This window comes from Pomacea canaliculata, linkage group LG1, assembly GCF_003073045.1.
Source record: "Pomacea canaliculata isolate SZHN2017 linkage group LG1, ASM307304v1, whole genome shotgun sequence".
NCBI classification, from domain to species: domain Eukaryota; kingdom Metazoa; phylum Mollusca; class Gastropoda; order Architaenioglossa; family Ampullariidae; genus Pomacea; species Pomacea canaliculata.
Genome location: NC_037590.1, coordinates 43,216,720 through 43,236,377, shown reverse-complemented (window position 1 = coordinate 43,236,377; position 19,658 = coordinate 43,216,720). Strand labels below are relative to the sequence as shown.

The following is a 19,658-nucleotide window of genomic DNA, read 5'->3' as shown; positions in this document are numbered from 1 at the left end:
CTCTCTCTCTCTCACACACACACACTCACACACTCTCTCACACACACACACACTCAAATACACTCACACACTAACACTCATACACACACTCACACATACACTCATACACACTCAAATACACTCACACACACTCTCACACACACACACGAGACACGACGCTGGCTTAGGGCGACACAAGGGTCTGTACAAAACCTATTTTCCAATTTAAGAGACAATTACCTGTTCGGCTAACTTCAAGGTCCATCCGTAAGATGAGAGAGGTAGAAAGAAGGCATCAAAAAGCAGTGGGTGTGTCAACGAGTACCTGACGGGGAAGGATAGCAATAAACTTGTTTATCAATGACATGCGAGATCAGTTGAGCAAGGCTACACAAAGGTCAGGAAAAAATGTAATTGAGTTTCCACTTATAGTTTAGTGGACAGTTGCACATTTCTACTTATAAGCACTACAGAGCATATGGCAGGTTTTTGCAAAACGTTTCTAAATTGTTTCTATAAAACAGTTTTTTCTTCTTTTTTCTTTCTTCTCATGATGTATTTCATTTAGATGCGAGTGACTGCGTTAGTCTTGTAACGTTGTGCATTACGCCGTTAGGTCCATTACAGTGATTGTAACGACCTCTCTACCTGGGCAGACACCCAGTGTACATGTCCACACCCGACAAGATGTGTTTCACCATTTATCAGCATCAAACGTGTGAGTGCGAGCTGTTGCTTCTGTTCATTTCACCGACTTTAAGTTTTGACTGTATATGTGTCCAACATCTCACAGACCTCCGTGGTGCCGTCCTTCATGCCGACACGCCCACATTCCCACTCTCCCTTTCGTCCTTCTGTCCACTCTCTGCTCCTTGAACAAGATTGATGATATGTTGTTAAGAATTATTTTCAAGACGTTATACACACAACAAACAACCTGGATTTCTGGAAGTTAAAAATATTGGACTTAGGGTTAAGTCCGACTTAAGACTCGACATGCGAACCGACACAGAAGCCACGCTACCGAAGTCGAACCTGTCATCGTCGGCGAATTTAATCAGGAAAGCAAAGACCACCTACCCCAGCATACATACGACAAATTACAGACATGGAACCCTTTAATGAACCCAGGTGAAGGTGAAAAGGAGACGCTTACCTTCAATTGTAGTTGAGATCAACAATGAAGATGTTTGACCTTCAGTCAGAGGTGGAGAGGAAAGACGGTTAATGTTCGGTCAGAACAGAAGAAGTTTGGAGAAAGTAAACTGTTTAAGAATCTCCATGATAACATCCACAACACAAACACATTCGCCGGATGGTAGAACCACAAGGTTTTTCTTTTTGTTGTTTATAGATATATACTATGCAAAATATATACAAAAAATATTTTGCCAAATTGTTTCCATCAAAACATATTTCCCTCGTAGTTACTACTGCCTTTTCCTATCAATAAAAAACAAAAAAAAATAGTTATTTAAGTGTAAGTAATTATTGTTTTAAAATGCGTAATACAAACATACTGAGCACAAATTATCAAAGTTTGTCATATCTCTCTCGCTTTTGCTTTTTGACACAACAGTAGCTCTAGGATCCGATGCTGCTCACTGTCTTTTCTGTTCTCTTGGGTGACTAAAGGGTGGACAGCGAGGATCCCTTGGGACAGCAGGATCCCTTGGGACAGCAGGATCCCATTCTCCTTGCACACCCGATACTGCATCGTCAAGCACTTGTCTGTGAAGTGTTTCTATGACCGCAGAAGGCTTTAATTACAAAGATGCTCAGCGACTGTCATCAAACACCGGACATTGTTTTCCTTCAGTACGCGTCGTCAATCACTGCGCATGCGCGCGAGATTCTCCAAGACGCTGAGCAGCAGACCAACGCTTCGTGCGAAACGGCTTGTATTTTACGAGTATACAAGCTTATTTAGTTGAAAGTTTGAATTATTTTTATTATAAGAAAGCGAAAAGTTTCAAAGACATTACAAGTAGCTCAGTATTTAAGTAAGTGTGCAACCCGTGACCCTGGACCTTTGACTGACTCTCACGATGACGTCTTCTTTCCTCTAGAATGACGTCGTCCGCATGACGTACACAAATACGTCAGACGCAGGACACCATTCATACACGAGACACGATGGCCGAGTACAACTCTTTAATAACAATCACAACAGTAATAATAATGTGTTTATTTATAGAGCGCTTTTGCCCCCCTCTTCAAAGCACTTTACTAAAAAAAAAAAAAAATCAATAATAATAGATGCTAGTCTCAAAACCAATCACTAAAAAATCGCCGAATTGTTGCAGTAAGATTATCAGGTTATTTTCACAATCACTAGAAATGGTGCAGTCCTGCTGGCGAGTGCTGAGCTAAAGCTCATACACGAAAGCAACAGACGACCTACTGCAACTCTTGACACTGCACCTGCAAGCCACTGAGGTCACGAGCCATGATGTTATCGTCAGCGAATGTAATCAGACATGCGTGCAAACGTCCTATAGAATTCCCTCGTGTCACCTGGAAATTAAGCTTGCTTGACCTACCAGCACCTGTACTACCCTGGGAGATTGCATCATGTTATTCAGTAAGATCTGTCTGGTCCGTGTAATACAAAACCTCGAAGTCCTCAACTGCTGAAGAACAACCGGGCTGTGCGGTGCAAAGGCCACGGAGAAGGCTTTTTTTTTTTTAGAGAATGTATGGCCGTACCTTTATTGCTATTCCTCTCCATCTAGACAACAGTTTACAGATACAGTGTTATACTGGTTTGTTATGGACAGGTATGTTCCAATTTAAACTATGCTCATTATGGTAATGATAAGCCCTGGGATTTGTTCCAGTTAGGGCGGAACTTGTGGGTGGTGATAAAATCTCAAGAGAAGGCTTAAGTTTACAAATGACCTCCAAAGATCTATCAGTAGTGGTCATAAAGTTTTCTCACATTGCTGCTGATGATGCTACGATAAAGGATATCAAGAACGACGAGAGAGCGCCGTCTTTGGCAAATAAGATAATAACAGTAAAAGTGTCATATATATATATAAACATACACTGGTTCTGTCTTCAAAGATACAATCACTTCCACCAACTTCGGAGGACAATGGCAGTGCCACTCGGGACTACCTGCCCGTAGAGGGCAGCAGGCGAGTCGATGGTGGCACACCACTGTCACGTGGGCAGATGGTGAATATTTAATGTATTTAATGTATTCAATTTAATGTATACAGGGCCTGCAAGAGACAGATTTAGTTGTTCTGTTTACAACAGAAGAAAAAAAGAACGTGCAAGCGTTTAGGCGACTGCGTGAGTGTGAGTGACAGTAGGAGAATACCTTTCTTCTGCTTTCCTGGCGACAGATGAAAACGACGATGTTTGAAGGCTTATATCTTGAAAATGAAGCATAACTATGTACTCATATTTTGGAAATTATTATTTTCATATGAACTTTAAACATTTTGCACTCAAGTTGCCCTTTAAGGACTCTCGTGATATCACAAAATAATGGTGCGCTTGGTGCAGCGGAGAATAAAGCAGAGAAGAGAAACCAAGCAATCAAAGCGAATCAGGTAACACCTGCACGACGACACAAACGGTACACTCCCCTCCTCAAGCCCACCCCACCCCCACTTATTCAAAAAACTCAAATAGCGGAGGTCAAAGGTACGCAGACGACTGAGTCTGTCAGGAAGGTCTGAGCTCCTCCAACTTGTAATGGATCCTTCTTGTTGACGGCTTTTCTCATTGAGGCCTCAGTCTGAGCTTCACAAGAAAGTCAAATGGCACAGGCACTGTTGTGTGACACAGAATATTGCGACCAGACTCTTTAGCTTGCAAGTGAGAATAAGAAAAGAGAAAAGCTTGAAAGTTCTGAATTTAAAAATGTTGGGGAGAGAAAGACACTCTTTCAACGTGTGTTGACGTCTTGAGGCTTGTTTTGAGTTTGAAAACTGTTTCAGTTTAAATCAGTTTAAAATGACTAAAATGACAGTGCATGCAGGTATAGAAGACAGGATCTACAAAATTACAGTTCTGATCAGGTTAAAAGTTATTTAATTGATCACTGATGCATGCAATGCATGTGAATATAGTAATAAAGGCTTTGTTGTCATTTATTTACACATGAGGGTAGGCTTTCAGATATTAAATAAAGAATCTAAATGTTGTAATTTTTCAGGTTTCAAATATATTTCTGAAAACTAAAAAAAGAAATAGTTGCGACGGTCGATCACACCACCGATCACTTCAGTTCAAATCCTAACAATAACCGCCACGTCCTGTCCCTTCGCTGACGTCACACAGTACGTCACAGCCTTATCACCACCCTCACACCTTTACCACACCTGTAGAACCGCGGTGATCGTGGCGTTGAGGGCCCCGCACATGCCCTATACCTCGGGACTAAGAACGGGCCTTTGTCTGTGTGTGTGTGTGGGGATAGAAAGTACATCAAGAGCGAATGTTTCGCTGTTTCCTCGCAGTAACGCTGAGAGTCCATAAGCCGGACTAAAGTCCAACGAGGGATAGACAGTTGACAAGGAAATTACAGATGAAATCGAAATCAGCAGAAACCAACTCGGGTGAACATATTAAAATTAAGATGGACTGGTGTGCGTGCGTGCAGCGTGCGTGCTGTGTGCTGTGAGTGTGTGTGTCCTCGAGAACACACTTTGAATACAAGCCGTGAAGATGCCCTGACCTGACCCAGGAGAGCAGGACGTGGCAGTGCTGTCTACTCACTACACAAGTTGCTGTAAAGTGCAGCCCAGCTTCCTTCTTCATCCCGGGGCCGGTTTGCCAACCACGTGGTTGATGTGTGGGCACCTCTTAGTTTCCTTTATTCGCCTTGCTTTGTTTTTCTGAATGTTGCTGATGATGATCTCTTGTTGTGTGTTCTCTTTAATCGTGGTCGTTTGGGGTTTTGTCCGATGTAAATATATTTATATGAACATGGGCGACCACCTTTCCTTCTTTCTTTCTCAAACACACACACTATAGGTGATACTGTCATTTCGGGACGAGGAAGAAGAAACAGTTCCTATGCGACTTTTTTCGTTAGAGTGCAGATTCACTGGACTGTTGTTGTTGTCAAAAGGGAAACAAAGCTGTGCACAAGTTATGTGGTTTTCGCTCATTTAATTATTACCTCTTTCGTCTACACACTAGGACCAAATCACACAGAGGTCTTATACAAAATGTGTGCTTCCTGGTGCTAGTTTAATACTTTGTATACAAATTGTGAATGTATTTCATACGCGTGAATGTCACGGATGCAAAGAGTTAAGTATACTGTATAAAACATCTAAGCACATCTCGGTGGGTGAATGGAGCTTTGCTGGAGTACATGTCAGATAAAGGATTATCAGAGGCTTGTGAAAGTTACAGGCAGCATCAGAACCTCAAAACAGTTCACTGAATCTTGAAACATGCTTTTAACGTTAGAGAACGGAGGTGCATTCGTTGTCCAGTGTGTGATTCATCTGTCACCCTGTGAAAGTGATTCACCGTGAGACGCCAACTGCTGTTCTGGACATTTTGCTTTACATTGGTTTCAATGTCTATTCTTTGAAAAGGAAGTAAAAAGCCCAAACTTTTATTCACAGGAAATGTGCAGTAGTTCTGCCCTCAGACAACAGACACTTTTTTTTTTGATGGGTTTAATATGTTTATTTGTCAACCTTTATTCTGTGAGGATGAACGCTTAAACTTGACTCCAACATCGTAAAGCAACTTTGTTTTGTGAATATTTTGTGCCGTTGCCGCCGTCTCCTCCCAACAAAAGACAAAACACCAAACACCAGGTGTCAACATGGACGTGAAGCCGTTACAATGGCGGTTGACCCTGCTTGACCTATCCACGTTGCGTCAGTCCTTTCGCCAGCTTTCCGCAAAACTGTCGGCATGCTCGGGCAGGTGATGATGTTCCTTGGGGAAACGAGGAGATGATAAAAAGTTTGTAGCATTTCATCTGCTCCTTTAAAGACTCCGCACGATTTCAACACATATGCTCCGGATTTTCCAGGTACATCTGTCGTCTGTGGCCAGGATGGCTGCTTGGTACTTAATGATAACAAATATATTTATATAAGCTGTAAACCTCTCTGAACTGTTTGTCCGTTCATGCAGATTTTTTTTTTAAGCTGATGTTAACCCTTGCTTTTGATTCTGTTAGTTCTGGTTCATGCCCCACATGCATTTAATTTATCAGCCATTAGTCTTGCAGTTGCTACAAAACATCCTCACACCAGTTTCGTCTTCATGTAGTTTTTCCATTTAAGGACGGCGACCTTTTTTCTTCTTCTCTCTCTCCCCTCACCCACATCTTCAGGTGAGACGCTTGCGTGTTCCCCAGCGCCACCTACTGTCTCGTGGCGGTGACCCCCCAGCTACTGAATCACACACTGAGACCCTGTTTCTGTAACCTTCCCACAGCCACCAGCACTGCATAGGAATGCAACTAGACGTCAGGGTATGCCTCGCAGGACATCCCATCCGGCCATCTTGGCAGTTGAGTGACATAGATATGGATCACTTTGCTTGTCTATGCAACTACACTGGTAATTCACCTTAGATCAAGCCAGCAGGCTGTCAATTAAAAGGAATATTAGGAGTTAGTCCATATCACACCTTGCAGTGTTGGTAGAAATCGGCAACACCATAGACTCAAGGAAAGGACAAATAAACTACAACTACTACAAGTTACTTAAACACCCGTCATGATTGACTCACAACCACCACACCTGTCACCTCAAACCACAACCCGCCATCCAACATACAGACACACAAGGCAGCAGAAATAGGCATTGCCCTCACACCATCCCTCCAACTACCTTGGACGGTCCCACAATCACAGACAGACTTTGACTTCACCAGATAGAGAGAAGAACACATCAGCACCATATCACCATATCATATTGCTCCACCAACAGCTCCAGAGACGGTAAGTTCAATCCCCACTTCGCTCACCCGGGCAAGAGAGCCACAAGCCACTGACAGGCTGGTCAACATGACGACGTGTGGCTGTGGGTTTTGCACACACCACTGAAGAGTTGGGAGCCACTGCCAGACATCGGCTACATCAACCGAAGAATAGCGAAAACTAGTGTTGTGATTAAACAGAATATCTATACAAAGGAAACAAAAAGCTTGGGTGGATTGCTTCTACCTCTACAAGGTAGGAGAAGGGTATCTCTCTACTGAGCTAGCACCCACACGGGGAAATGCGCTTTAAACATGATTATATCCAATTTTTAAAATGTTGAAGAGGGGAGCAAATATGCATCAACAAACATCTCACGTGATGAATCCCTAATTGTCATTAAGTAAACAATGCTTGAGTCCATGTCATGTGACCGGAAACACCATTACTGCGTGCGTTACAGGAAAGACAATTACTGATCAGAAACACAACCCTTGGCACATCCTCGATAATCGAATGTGAGAACTTCATACGTCAGGAAGTATGTGTGTAGTTGCTAGAGACAGTGGTGATGAGTTTTTAATCAGCAGATTACAAATGAATTGAATTCTACAAACATTTCAGTCCCTTAACATGTGCTGCTTTATTGGCAGGTGACAAAACAAACAAAAAGCCATTTTTACACACTGTCCCTGTAAATTAGTGCCTAGACTCCTAGAGTAATAGCGACTTGGAGCAAGCGCCGCTACTCCGGCAAGTAACATCAGCTTGGTGGTAGGCGTGTCACACAGTTGTCTCCCATGCTAGCGAGCGTTCGGTGAGGTAAGGGGCATACACTAGAGGTAGTAGCTGTGAGGTAATGGGCGTACACTAGAGGTAGAAGCTTAGTCCTTGTTGCTCCTCGAGGAGCATAGGGCTGCAACAACACCTCGCCAGCGGACCTGGTATAGGGCAGCTCCCCCTCAGTTGGGCAGAGGTGGTAACCTGGGCTGTATGACCTAAACATAATACAGTATATTATAATCTCAACGAGTGGATTCTCACACCGATGTGTCTGAAGCAATTTCTTTTTTAATACGCCTTTCTCTAAGTTACTCTCGCGTTCGCGTTCTCAAGAGCGTTTTCAAGTTGACTGGGTCAGGACCAGGAACCCGACGGGAGATGTTCACTGGTGATTGGTGTCCACTGCAGCTACAACCGGATAGTGGTATCCGCTGATAGTCGGTAAAGGCGCAAAAACAACGGTCATGCAAAGTAGAACCAGGAAAGGTGGATTAACAGACGTCGGGGAAAACAATTGCTGATGATTCTGAATCCCTAACGTGTGCGTCATTAAAGACCAACCTGAATTCTTTGCGTTTGTTCACTGATATCAGTAGATGCAGACGTTATAAACCTAACCTGTAAGTTTCAGCTTCCAAAACTCATCCGTTAATTAATTATTTGCTAGTAAAGTATGCGATTCGTACCTGCGATCAACTAGCGCCGCTAACATTGATCTACGACGCGCTAACAGTGTACTACGTCACGGTAACCCTGTACTACGTCATGTTAACAGTGTACTACGTCACGTTGGTACACCATTCACAATACTGTCAGCCGTCAACAACAATCACAGTTCAGGTTATTCGGACTTTGAAAGTCTGCATTTCTCGTGTTAAAGTAGCAGCTTGTCACAACCACGTGAAATGCAGACTGTCGGCGTGTGAATAATCCAACTGTCGCTCCTTCTCTCTCTCTGATTGGTGTTGACTGCAGGCAATGTTGTCAATGGTGCACCAACGTGACGTAGTACACTGGTATCAGCGCTCGTTGATGGCAGGTGCGAATCGTAGCTAATGATTAACGGATGGGTTTTGGAGGAGGAGGAGGATGTCTTGTTGGGGTAGGGACAGTGAGATGTAAATGGTTCTGAGGGCGAATACTTAAGTATAGGAAGTTACAGCTTCTTCTTTGATCGCTTCTACCTTCTGTGATGAGTCAGGTACATCTTGCTCAACAAAAATGCTCGTCAAAGTCGTACTGTGTGCAGCAGGCTTTAGACGGACGTCATCGTTCTGCGAACTCGGCGGTGTGCAACTTCCAAGAATGTCGCTGCGGCAACCAGCGCACGCGACACGTGGTGCACCTGTACCGACGCACCTTGGCGGATCAATCGCGCCGCTCGCCCTGGCGACCTGTCAGCAGAACAGGGTGGGGCCTGCGCCGTCCTTCGCTCGTGCACACAGGGACGAGGACATGATTCTGGAGTGAAGACATCCTCAGCTGGTGAGTGTAGACCTGGTGAGTTTAAATGGACGACGTCCAGGTGAGGTGGTGAGTCGGCAAATCTTGTATTTCACGGTATGACTCAATCTCACCGCAGTACGACTCCACTGACGAGCCGAGCGTCGATCGAAGGGTTGGGTAAGAGCTGAGTTGTTCGTCCCCAGCCTTCATGCACCATGTCTTCTCTCTCTCTTCACTCCTGTATCCGTGTTCACACACATGTGTGTAGATGTTACTCTGTGTGTGATGTTTGTGTGTGTGGACTATGTGTACATATATATGTGTATGTGACTGTGTGTGTGTGTATGTGTTTGTGTTTTGTGTGTGTGTGTGTGTGTGTGTGTGTGTGTGTGGACTATGTGTGCACATATATGTATGTATGTGTGTGTGTGTGTGACTATGTGTGGGTATATGTGACTGTGTGTGATGTTTGTGTGTGTGTGTGGACTATGTGTACATATATTATGGATATGTGACTGTGTGTGATGTGTGTGTGTGTGTGTGTGGACTATGTGTACATATATTATGGGTATGTGACTGTGTGTGAGAGAGTTCCATATTGACTTAACAAATCTGAAATGTTGACATCTTTGTGGGGTGATCTTATCAGGCTTTCGATAACTCGTTTGGCCCTTCCCAGCTCCCAATAACATATTTCATCATTAGTTTGACACAACACGTAGATAACACGATGCAAGTCTTGCTGACTCATATTGCCCTCCGCGTTTGTTAAACCAGAAAATAAGGAGATCATGTCTGGTTTAGAATTACGATTTAAGTTAAGGATCGGGTGTTTGGTTTGGGACTAGAATGAGCAGACGAAAAGGAGGCGGAAATATGTTACTTGTACTTACTCACCTAAGGTGGTACATAAGGCATCCACTGGAGACCTCCAGTTTTGTCTGTCAGGAGCAAGGTCGGCCATGCTGTTCCAGGACACTTTGTGGTCCTTTAATTCTCTCTCTACTGACCTTCGCCATGTTTCTTGTGGCCGACCACTCGCCTCCTCTTGCCATCAGCTGTCCAAAGAAGGACTATTCAGGATGGTGCTTCTGGTTTCACTCACGCCCTCGCCATTTCCATCTTCTTTTCTAGATTATGGGTGTCTGAAAGTTCTTTACGCTTGCTCAAACTCCAGATGTGCTGAATGACGGTCTGCGCATGTCATGGTCCTGGTTGAAGTTTATTTACTGATATATCGGCCGTATAGTAAACAAAGTGTAAGTCCGTATTTCAAGCACGTTTCGATGATTTGTTGAGATTTTAATATATTTTAGTAGTAACTTCTGGACATCAATCTCTTTGACTGAATTCTGCTTGGATCTTCTTCCTGTGAAATCTGTCCTATTATGACAAATTACAGAAAACCAGACCTGAGCAAGATGGCGGGGCACGTCACAGCGCAACATCCGGAAGTGTCGTCAGGGCGGCGCCAGCAGGTGCAGGTGAACAGACGTCTTGTCCGTTTCAAGTTCCGCCACTGCATCTTTAAACTTGGAGTCATCGGAGTTCTCGTCGCCGTCTTTTTCATCGTCTTCGGACTTTGCGGTCCTGGCTGGGCTAGTCATTACTATCTGTGGACGGATGAACTATACCAAAGTAATAAAGGTCCGGTATTTTGTCCACGCCATGCTTGCTTTCATTTTACTGTTACTGCTATTACTGTTACTACGGTGCCCAAGACATGCCATGTTTGAACTGTGACATGCTCTCTTCCCAACAACCTGTGTTAGAGATCAGGTGCAACCTAACCTCTCTCTCTCTCTCAAATTATAACAGACTCTGTTTTCGTTTCCAGCGAGTGTCGCCGCCGTCAGAGTGCTGTACTGCGTGACAATAACTGGAATCATCTTGTCCCTGGCGCTGGAGGCTTATCAGGATTTTTGCAAAGTACCTCCGCCAGCTGAGAACAAGGCTGTGGAAATCGTTTCCTTCATAGCAGGTGAGTACATTAATCACCAAGCGTCTATGACCCAGGGTCGACCTCAGTCGCATGTGCTGACGACTAGACTTGCTGCTCGCCAAGGAACCAGATAAGGCAAAAGGAGGTCAAAAGTTTTTAAAAAAACGGCTTTGTTCAGCTGGTTTTTTGAATTTTCCCTTTGACCACATCGTCAAGGTTTAGTTTCATTGTGTCTGTCTCAGCACACTAAACATTGTTTCTGTCTCAGCACACTAAACGGACATTGTGTCTGCCGTAGCACAGAGCAGCAAGTGAGTAACGAGCAGCAGCAGCAGGTTGTTTTCATTCCCAGTTTCCTTCTAGTTTCCTTGCATCTCACCCCCACTCACCTGGAGATCAGAGGTTTAGTCCCTTGCCTCTGTGGTTTCTCTCCCCTAGTTAATGTTGTACTTTTGCATGCTGTACATTACACATTTCCACCCACCCCACTCCACCCAGTTGCTGTGTTTTATTGTGTGTTGATTTAGTCCTGCTGAGTGGAGCTTATCAAGCGAGGGCAAGTCGTTGCCCAGGGCAACATGAGGAACCCAGGAAAAGCGTCTTGCTATAAGTTATAGCTCAGTGTCCAGACCCCGCTAATGATGTTTTACCCGTAGTTACAAAGCGGTGGTGATGATGTCCTGAGGTAGAGAAACATGAAGTAGTATCCACGGGGTCTGAACATTGCCTTGTCACCGGAAACAAGACGTTTTACTTAAGTTGCCCACCTGGCAACCACTTGCCCTCGCTTCGTTACTGCGGTGCTCGGTGTGGAGTCGGGATAACGACATGTAGAGTAGAGTAGAGTAGAGTAGAGACATGTAGAATGTTTATTATATTTCATTGCTTTCTTTTCGACCTCGTTTCTTTGTCAGGTTGGTTCGTGTGACTGTAGCCTGCAGTATGAGGCGAGGGAGAGAGAGAGTGAAGGGACATTACCTTCGAGTTTTGATAAGACTGTATTTTTGTTTTTATGTTTGGACGATAGGAGTAAATAAAAAGCAAAAGTTTTATTTTTTTTAAATCACTGTGGTAACAGATGCTGTTAAGGGATGTGGGTAGTCTGTGTGAGGACAGGTTTGTAGGTAGTCTGTTTAGTGTTTTCATTTGGTGGAAAGATATGACTGTTTAAAACCACAGAAGGGTTGACATGATGATATGGTTCTATTCATTTACTTGAGCCATTTCTTCAGCCACAATGATCTCGAACCACTTCAGTCAGCCTACCGTGTGAATCATTGGAGTGTAGCGAGTGATGCATGACTTGCGACAGGGATCCCATGTCATTGCTGTCAATGCTGAATCTCTCGATGGCGACCATGAAATCCTTCTCCAGCACCTTCTTGTGGTCACTGACACTCTCTTGAACTGATTCCGGTCCTACATGACTGACCACACCCAGCCCGTGGTAGCTGAAGCTGTAATTGTATACTAATACACAGAGTTGCCCACTTTAATTAAATAAGTTAGTCAAATGTCATTTGCCTCTGTTGTCAAGCTACCTCTCTGCTTCATGTCTTGTCGAGCATAATTTGTAGTAAGTCTCTTAATTATTGATAATAATTGAAAATTTTCGTCACTGTTTTGCCTCTTGTCTGTAACGACAACTAATGAAGTTATGATGATTTCTGTCAGGTCTTTCGGGAATCGTCGGCACCGTCATATTTTCGTTGCTTTTCCCGGGAAACGAGAACCTGGGTTGGGCCTTTGGTCTGTCGGCCACGTCATCGACCCTCACCACCGTGTCCTCCCTTCTGATTGCTGGTAGCCGTGTGTTCCACAAGGATTCGCTGACCTCGGCCATAGCAGACTCAACAGTGGCAGGAACATCAGCTGCTGACGACGGGCACCTGGCGCCACCTGGCATTCCCCTGCAGAACTTTCAAGCAACCGCTTATCCCGAGAGGTACTTGTCGGAGTTTCCTCACTCATCGTCCGCCACGTCATCAAGGAGCGCAGATGCAGTTGAAACATCGAGCGATGTGCACGCGCAGTACGTTCAGCCTGCAGACGGTGCCCCTCCCTTCTACGTCATGGGAGGTCACGTGGTTCCACCGTCCGCACCACCTTTCACAGGAGACTCGGGGCGTGACCCTTTGGGGTCATTCACACCCGTGGTGCCCAGCGCGCCGCCGTTGGAGGATGTTTTGTACTGAAATAGCGTGTGTTATTGTGGATTCGTGACGTGCCTTCAGCAGTTACTGGTCACGTGACTGCTTGGAATTACACATTTCGGCTTGTGAACAACAGTTAAACAATTGGACTGCGCTTGTAAATATTGAAAGTCCCCCGGTGCTGATCAAATGTTGAGAAGTCTCAAAGATATTTCAAATTAACGTGTATTTTTAAAGAAATTATTTGATCTCGTCTGTTAATGGTTATTTACATGTTATTATTTTCCACTTTGCCTTTCAAAGTCTTCGTGTTGTATTTCGTCGCTGACCATGTGCGTCCGATCCGTATTCAATAGTCTTTGGCTCCACTTGAGATGGTGAAAACCTCTGAGAAACGGAGGCATCGTCAAGAAACAATGTAAGGCGTACGTAGCAACGGTGCCTACACCCTCCCGGTGATTAACAGTTATAGAAATACAGAGACCCTGTTTACAAGTTGATATGAACAATCTAGAAACATATCTAGCTTATAAGTTGACAGGCACAAGAACTCGCATTTGGTTCATGTTCTTTTTCTATGTCCTGTCCTCTCGCCTGGAATGAACAGTCTCTTCATATTCGCTGGAAACCTACTCTCTTCCTTCAAAATGGATTTAAAATCTTACCTTTCTCTCCTCATATAACCCCGCGTGTGTGTCCATGAATTCTTTTTTCATTTCTTATGACTTTGTATAAGAAGACCTGGTTCTTTATAAAACTATTATTATTTTTTCTGGACGGACATGACGTGGTGACACTAATGGTCCACGAGGTCGGTCGCTGAAGATGGCATCTAGTCTTCTCCCAGCAGAAGCTCAGGCAGTTCTTCGGTGCTTCATACTTTCGTTTTCTTTTTGCTCAATTTTCCTGTTTAACGAGAAGAATTTTAAACTATCACATTTTGTGATCATGATCGTGCCTTTAGCTTTGTGTTTTGCTGCGCAGGACACAACAGAATGAAGGCAGAATACTGCTTTATATTAACCACTGCAAGGTCTGCAAAAATGGCGGAGATGCCTATAATGCATTTCAAGTAAAGTCATTTTACCAAAACTTGTTCATGCCAGAGGCTGGCTTTATGTGAAGTCTTAAGTCCGAGAAGAGGTTAAGCCCAAGTTTGTCGGCTTACCTTCCGAAAATCTGTGGATAGTCAACTTGTCATTTGACACAGTGACCACACCCATTTTGAAGCCGTCACATGCGTACACACCAGCGGACACAGTTAAGCCGTCGAACTTATTAACATCGACTTAAGACTTCACGTGGAACCGACCCCAGAGATGCGAGCTTGGCGTTGACAGCAACATACGGGTGTCTAGAGGACAAAGGGCAAGGGGCAAGGGCGAGCTTCGCGTTGACAACACTCACATACGGGTGTCTAGAGAGATAAGGACGTCATCACTACGAGCTCACGTTTTATTGCCGTTTGTTTGTCAATAATGCCTCTCCATCTATTACTGTTTCCACGCTGATACTCGATTTCAGTGATCTACAAATGTCCTCTTGCATGTTGTTATAAATCAGTATTTTGCTCGCCACCTAATTCTGTCTATAATAATAATGTTTTAATATAGACTATTAATTTCAAATTGTTATTGTATATTTTACCTGTTTGAGGTTACATATATAGTTGAAATATTTATTGTCTAATTATACGCTAACAAAGACGTATGCCTTACTGAACAATCAAAGAATGCCTCAAATTAAACAATGTTTTCATCAAAGCAGTTTATGACTACTGATCTCTGTAAAAACCTTGATAGTCCATTAAACAAAAAGCTTTTTGAACAGAACATGAATGCGTTCTTTCCACATGCACAAATATTTGCGGTCACCTCGGTGCATTCCTCAGAAGTTGCTGGAAATGATGAGGGCGACACAAAAATCCTGTAGTTGTTCTAGTCCCTAACGGAGGTGGTTAGACAGAGTCAATGGTTCACAGATGTTGTCTTGACATTTGTTACATAATGAGGAGAAACCATGCTAACTCCTCTGAGAGTTTATTTCATCTGCCGCAGTCTGGCGATAATTGTTCATTCATCCAACTGACGACAGCACGTGGCACTCAGGTCTTCCTGTTTCTGCGGCCATCATTTGAGACCACCTGAGACAGAAATGAGAATTGAATGGCAAAGTTACAACAGATACTTTTTTGCCGAGTCTCGTCACCAACACACCGATCTGCTCTTTAAACAGATGAAGACATGTCCTCCAGCACATCTCATTGCACGAGAACTGATAACAACCTAAACATGTCGTCTCCAAACACAATCCACGTTGGCTTGTCAATAACAAAATGATTTGCAATTAAAATGACACATGTCAGGCTAAACCAATTTTTGGGACATTTTCTCAAATCTTAGAAGCCATAGTTAGTGTCTTGTGTGTCTGTATGTGAAAGAGAGAAAGAGAAAGGAAGAAAGTGAAAGAGAAAAAGAAATTTTGCCGAACTACTCTTTTCGCCTCCGGGAAAATCGTTGGCTGCATTTGTTTTCTGCTGTATCTCGCTCCGAGCATCTTTGTTTTCGTGTCTGTGTTATGTGTTACCGTTGATACAAATGTATTATCTAAAATAATTCCATATCTGTCTACATCAGATTCACACATTTGACAACACTTTCCCAGAATACAGATAAACACATTCAAACACAACAATCAGTTAGTACATTCTCTCTCTCTTTCTCACACAAACACACAGGTACGTTTCGCATCCGAGCTCCCGCACGAGGCTGATGTGGTGAGTGAAGGAGAAAGATAGCTTCGTTCTTTAAAAAATTGTAATGTTAATAAGCGCCTCGTCCCATCCTGTGAAAAGAATGAACAATTGACGCCAAGCAAACGGAGTAGAGAGTAAATTTGTTCAGCTACAATGAACTCCCTTCTTAAGGTGGATCTTGCTTGTTCTCTCTTTCTCTCTCTCACACACGGCACTTGCTACTGCTTTATTCATTCAGGGGTAGTCTGTTAGTGACTGTGTATTCTCAGATATTTCTTCGTCCATTTCTCTCTTTCTTGTTCCTCCATGAGCTTAATTTCTTCTCTCGATCCATATTTGCTAATTTATGGATATTTCCCACCCAGTTCCAAAACACTGAGTATATTTAGCAGCTGTGAGAATTGTAATCCACAGCTTGATTGCCCACCCGAGTCTTTGTCCATTTCTGTATAGGATGTTCTTCGCTCCTGCTGCTCAGCTGCTTGCCAATACCTGAGGCAGGTGTCGCTTGTTTGAAGTAGCAGCTCCTCCATCAGACAAGCCCACAGGTAGGATGTGTTTGCCTTTTCGAGAACCATCCACATTTCAACATGATAATCAAGGGACTCTTTCCTTTGAGACTCCAGTCGTGAGGAGGCCGGCCGTCATGCCCGACAAAACCTTCGTCAGGTGTGTCACAGTTCGTCGTCTTCCGCCAAGAAAAGCATCGTCTGAAAATTCTGGAGGTTTTACATCGAGTGTGTTACTTTGTATTCGCCATTAACTGAATTAATATGTTGCGGATAAGGTGGACGCTTCGCCAAACAGCCTTCAAGATCGGGTTTGGAGTCCTGCTGCTGGCCATTGTTCTCTCCGTCATTGCGTTCATCGCACCTGCCTGGCAAAACACGGGAGGGCTCTGGATATATCGGAGTCTGGAGTCGCCAACCCCAGGTACATCATCTTCATCTTTTTCTCAATGAAGTTACAGTGTGATAGTGTTTAGACATTTTTACTCAGGTTTCCCTGGGCTTTACATGCGTTATCTGTTTCGAGCAGCACAAAGCTTTAATAAATTAGTCCGGAAGAAAAACAATTGATTGTGTGCGTGTGAACGGAAAAGACAGGAACAGGATTTATGAGATAATGACCACAACACTGCAGTTCCTGCTGCACGTGAGTAGACGCACAAACGCACGCGCTGGCGGTGGCTGCACGTGACGCGTACACCGATGTATGCCAGACCTTTATCTTGCGATCTTTTTATACAGCATCTTCTGCAAATTCCCAATACACATTTTAAAAGTTTTAATTTAAACCGAATTTAGAGATTTCACTCATTACTTTTAACTGTAAATTTTATATTCATATATTTATACATATTTAAGCTTCTAAAAGTCAATCGAGGTTTTCGTAACAAAGTGTCACAAGATTAAAGGTTAACTACACCCACCCTTCCCCTTTTTTTCGTTTTGGTGGGAGGTTGGGGTAGCGAGTTGAGTACACGAGTACTGGTACTATGTGTAAAGAAGGGAGTTGCTGTTGAAGCTGATGTCAGTGCACTTGTGTGTGTTTGCGCGCGCGCGATGTACTGTTTCTTGAGTTTTATGTTTATTTCTGATTGGGATGGACAAGTGTGTCAAAACGCGACCCCAAAATACTTGACCCAGAGATTTTGTGTTTGTGCAATTCACACGTAGGCAATGTATATATTAGTAACATTTGTTATGGAGTGAGTTCTCATCTTGAGGGAGCAGCACTGTCGGTAGTCACCTTAATGTGACACGTGACACGACACCTCAACCAGCTACATGAGGTTTGCTTTTAATCAGGAAAACTGATTGAGGTTGGGAAAAACTTTGGGTCTGAAGAGTTTAAAAAATGGCGGTTGCAGCAGTTGCGATGTACCAAAGCATCCGGGAGGAAGAGAGGGAGGGGATGATGACGTGTGTTGGGAGAGAAACTAACCTACACTTCCCTCCTCCCCGTCCACCCACACAGTGTGGTTTCAGTTGGTGCGGGTGCTGGTGACCTTTGGCCTGGCGGTCCTCGTGCTGAGCGCGAGTCTGGAGGTGTACTGTGACGTCATCTGTCGTCTGCCCACCGCCCCCGCCGACAACGCCGGTGTGGAGCTGCTTGCCTCCCTTGGTGGTGAGTGGAGAGTGAGTGCCACTCACGCCAGATAGCGCGTGCTTGTTAAGGTGGTGCGCTAACATTCAGGTTTACAATATGACAGCTCTTCTTCTTTAGTGATGTAGTACAAGTTAGCACGTGGTGTGAGTTAGTACACGTTAGCATGTGGTATTAGTACAAGTTAGCATGTGGTATGAGTTAGTACAACTTCTGGTATTATCTTCGGGATTAAATTAAATTTAAAAAAAATTTATAGCGCATTTCCTGGCTTGACACATGTTTTCATTATTTAATGTTGTACAAAGCAATCTGACAAACCTCTCTCCACATGTATACGAACATAAGACTGGCGACTACTCACGAGCCCTCAGAAGTGTCCACCCGTATGTCCGCAGGTTTGGTGGGTCTGGCAGGAGTTGTCTTGTTTGCGACGGAGGTCATGACCTATCCTCCAGGACTAGGCCCCTACCGGTCCTGTCGCATCCCCCTCTTCTGGGCCTGGGGACTGCAGGCTGCGGGCTCACTCCTCGCCCTCCTCAGCGCCGCTGCCATGGGCTGCAGTCGAGAGAAGAACAGTCGGATTGTGTCGGCGATGACCAAGCTGATGGTCATTCGCCACAAGATGGCGTCTGAAGGTGTCGGCTCCTACCACGACCTCGACATGGCTGTGCGAGTAACTCCCGTTGTCCCCAACCAGTGGGACTCGCACGTGTGACATCATCAAACTCCTTTTTTCTTTCTTTGTGATTTGCTTGCCAAGGGAGGAAGTGCGTGCAGAGATGGCGGCCGACTGACGTTTGTAGAGACTTACGGCAACTAACTGCTTAAGTCACCATCGGCACCAGACATTTAAAATATCATCTACAAGATCTGTATGCAGGACAGGGGTGGCACAACACTCCTCACTGACACACTGCAACTATGTGTTGTCGGTTCGGTTCCAGTACACCCAAGAACTGGGACAAATCACAGAATTAGGACAAGTTTGCGGCGATTTTTAAAATTGTATTAGCGTTAAACTATGATTTATATGTTCACTAAAATGTAATGTTTTGTAGGTTACCTCATGTGTGGAAGTTCATTTGTCTCTTCATCCATTTAAACTTTTCGTCTGACTTGAACCTCTCACAGTTTGTATGGGCGTGTGTGGAGGGAGAAACGAAATATTAACGTAGCCCAGCCACCAAACCTACAGATCCCAGCATTTTGTAGTGATTGAGTAATAAATGGCCCTCATTTAATAATCGAGTGTACTAATTATATTTCGTGTGCATGCAGCAGCTTGGATGTGGGATTGCCTCGTGCTTGGATGCACTGGACATGCTCTGGTGATCACAGGCTACCTCCTGTCGCGCTCCCCTAAACAAACATGGTCTGACCAGATGCAGCTCGTTTCTAAGCCACATTCCTCTTTAAATAAAATGTCATGTTCAGTCTGTTTCACACGCCAAGTTGCAAACATTTGACAAGCATTCTGTAGTCAGTGTACGCTAGTCTGTGTCGGGGAAAAGTGAGTGCAACTGATGCATGTCCGTGTGTGTTTATTTACGATGTCTCGAAGGCCACTACAAC

The 19,658-nt window shown here is 44.2% G+C and overlaps 1 protein-coding gene across 5 annotated transcripts; it reads left to right on the top strand.

Moving 5' to 3' along the window:
* Positions 1 to 8,186: 8,186 nt before the first annotated feature.
* Positions 8,187 to 15,051, top strand: LOC112564007. Of its 5 annotated transcripts, XM_025238528.1 has the most exons (5): positions 8,187 to 8,298; positions 8,931 to 9,163; positions 10,527 to 10,771; positions 10,962 to 11,105; positions 12,741 to 15,051. In XM_025238528.1, exons 3-5 carry the CDS (start codon positions 10,546 to 10,548, stop codon positions 13,259 to 13,261), a joined length of 891 nt encoding a protein of 296 aa, XP_025094313.1. In that variant the 5' UTR covers positions 8,187 to 8,298; positions 8,931 to 9,163; positions 10,527 to 10,545; the 3' UTR covers positions 13,262 to 15,051. The 5 variants fall into 5 exon arrangements, with proteins under 5 accessions (XP_025094313.1, XP_025094333.1, XP_025094305.1 ...); XM_025238548.1 differs by lacking the exon at positions 8,187 to 8,298 and having other exon boundaries at positions 8,755 to 9,178; XM_025238520.1 differs by lacking the exon at positions 8,187 to 8,298 and having other exon boundaries at positions 8,757 to 9,163.
* The last annotated feature ends 4,607 nt before the right edge of the window (positions 15,052 to 19,658 follow it).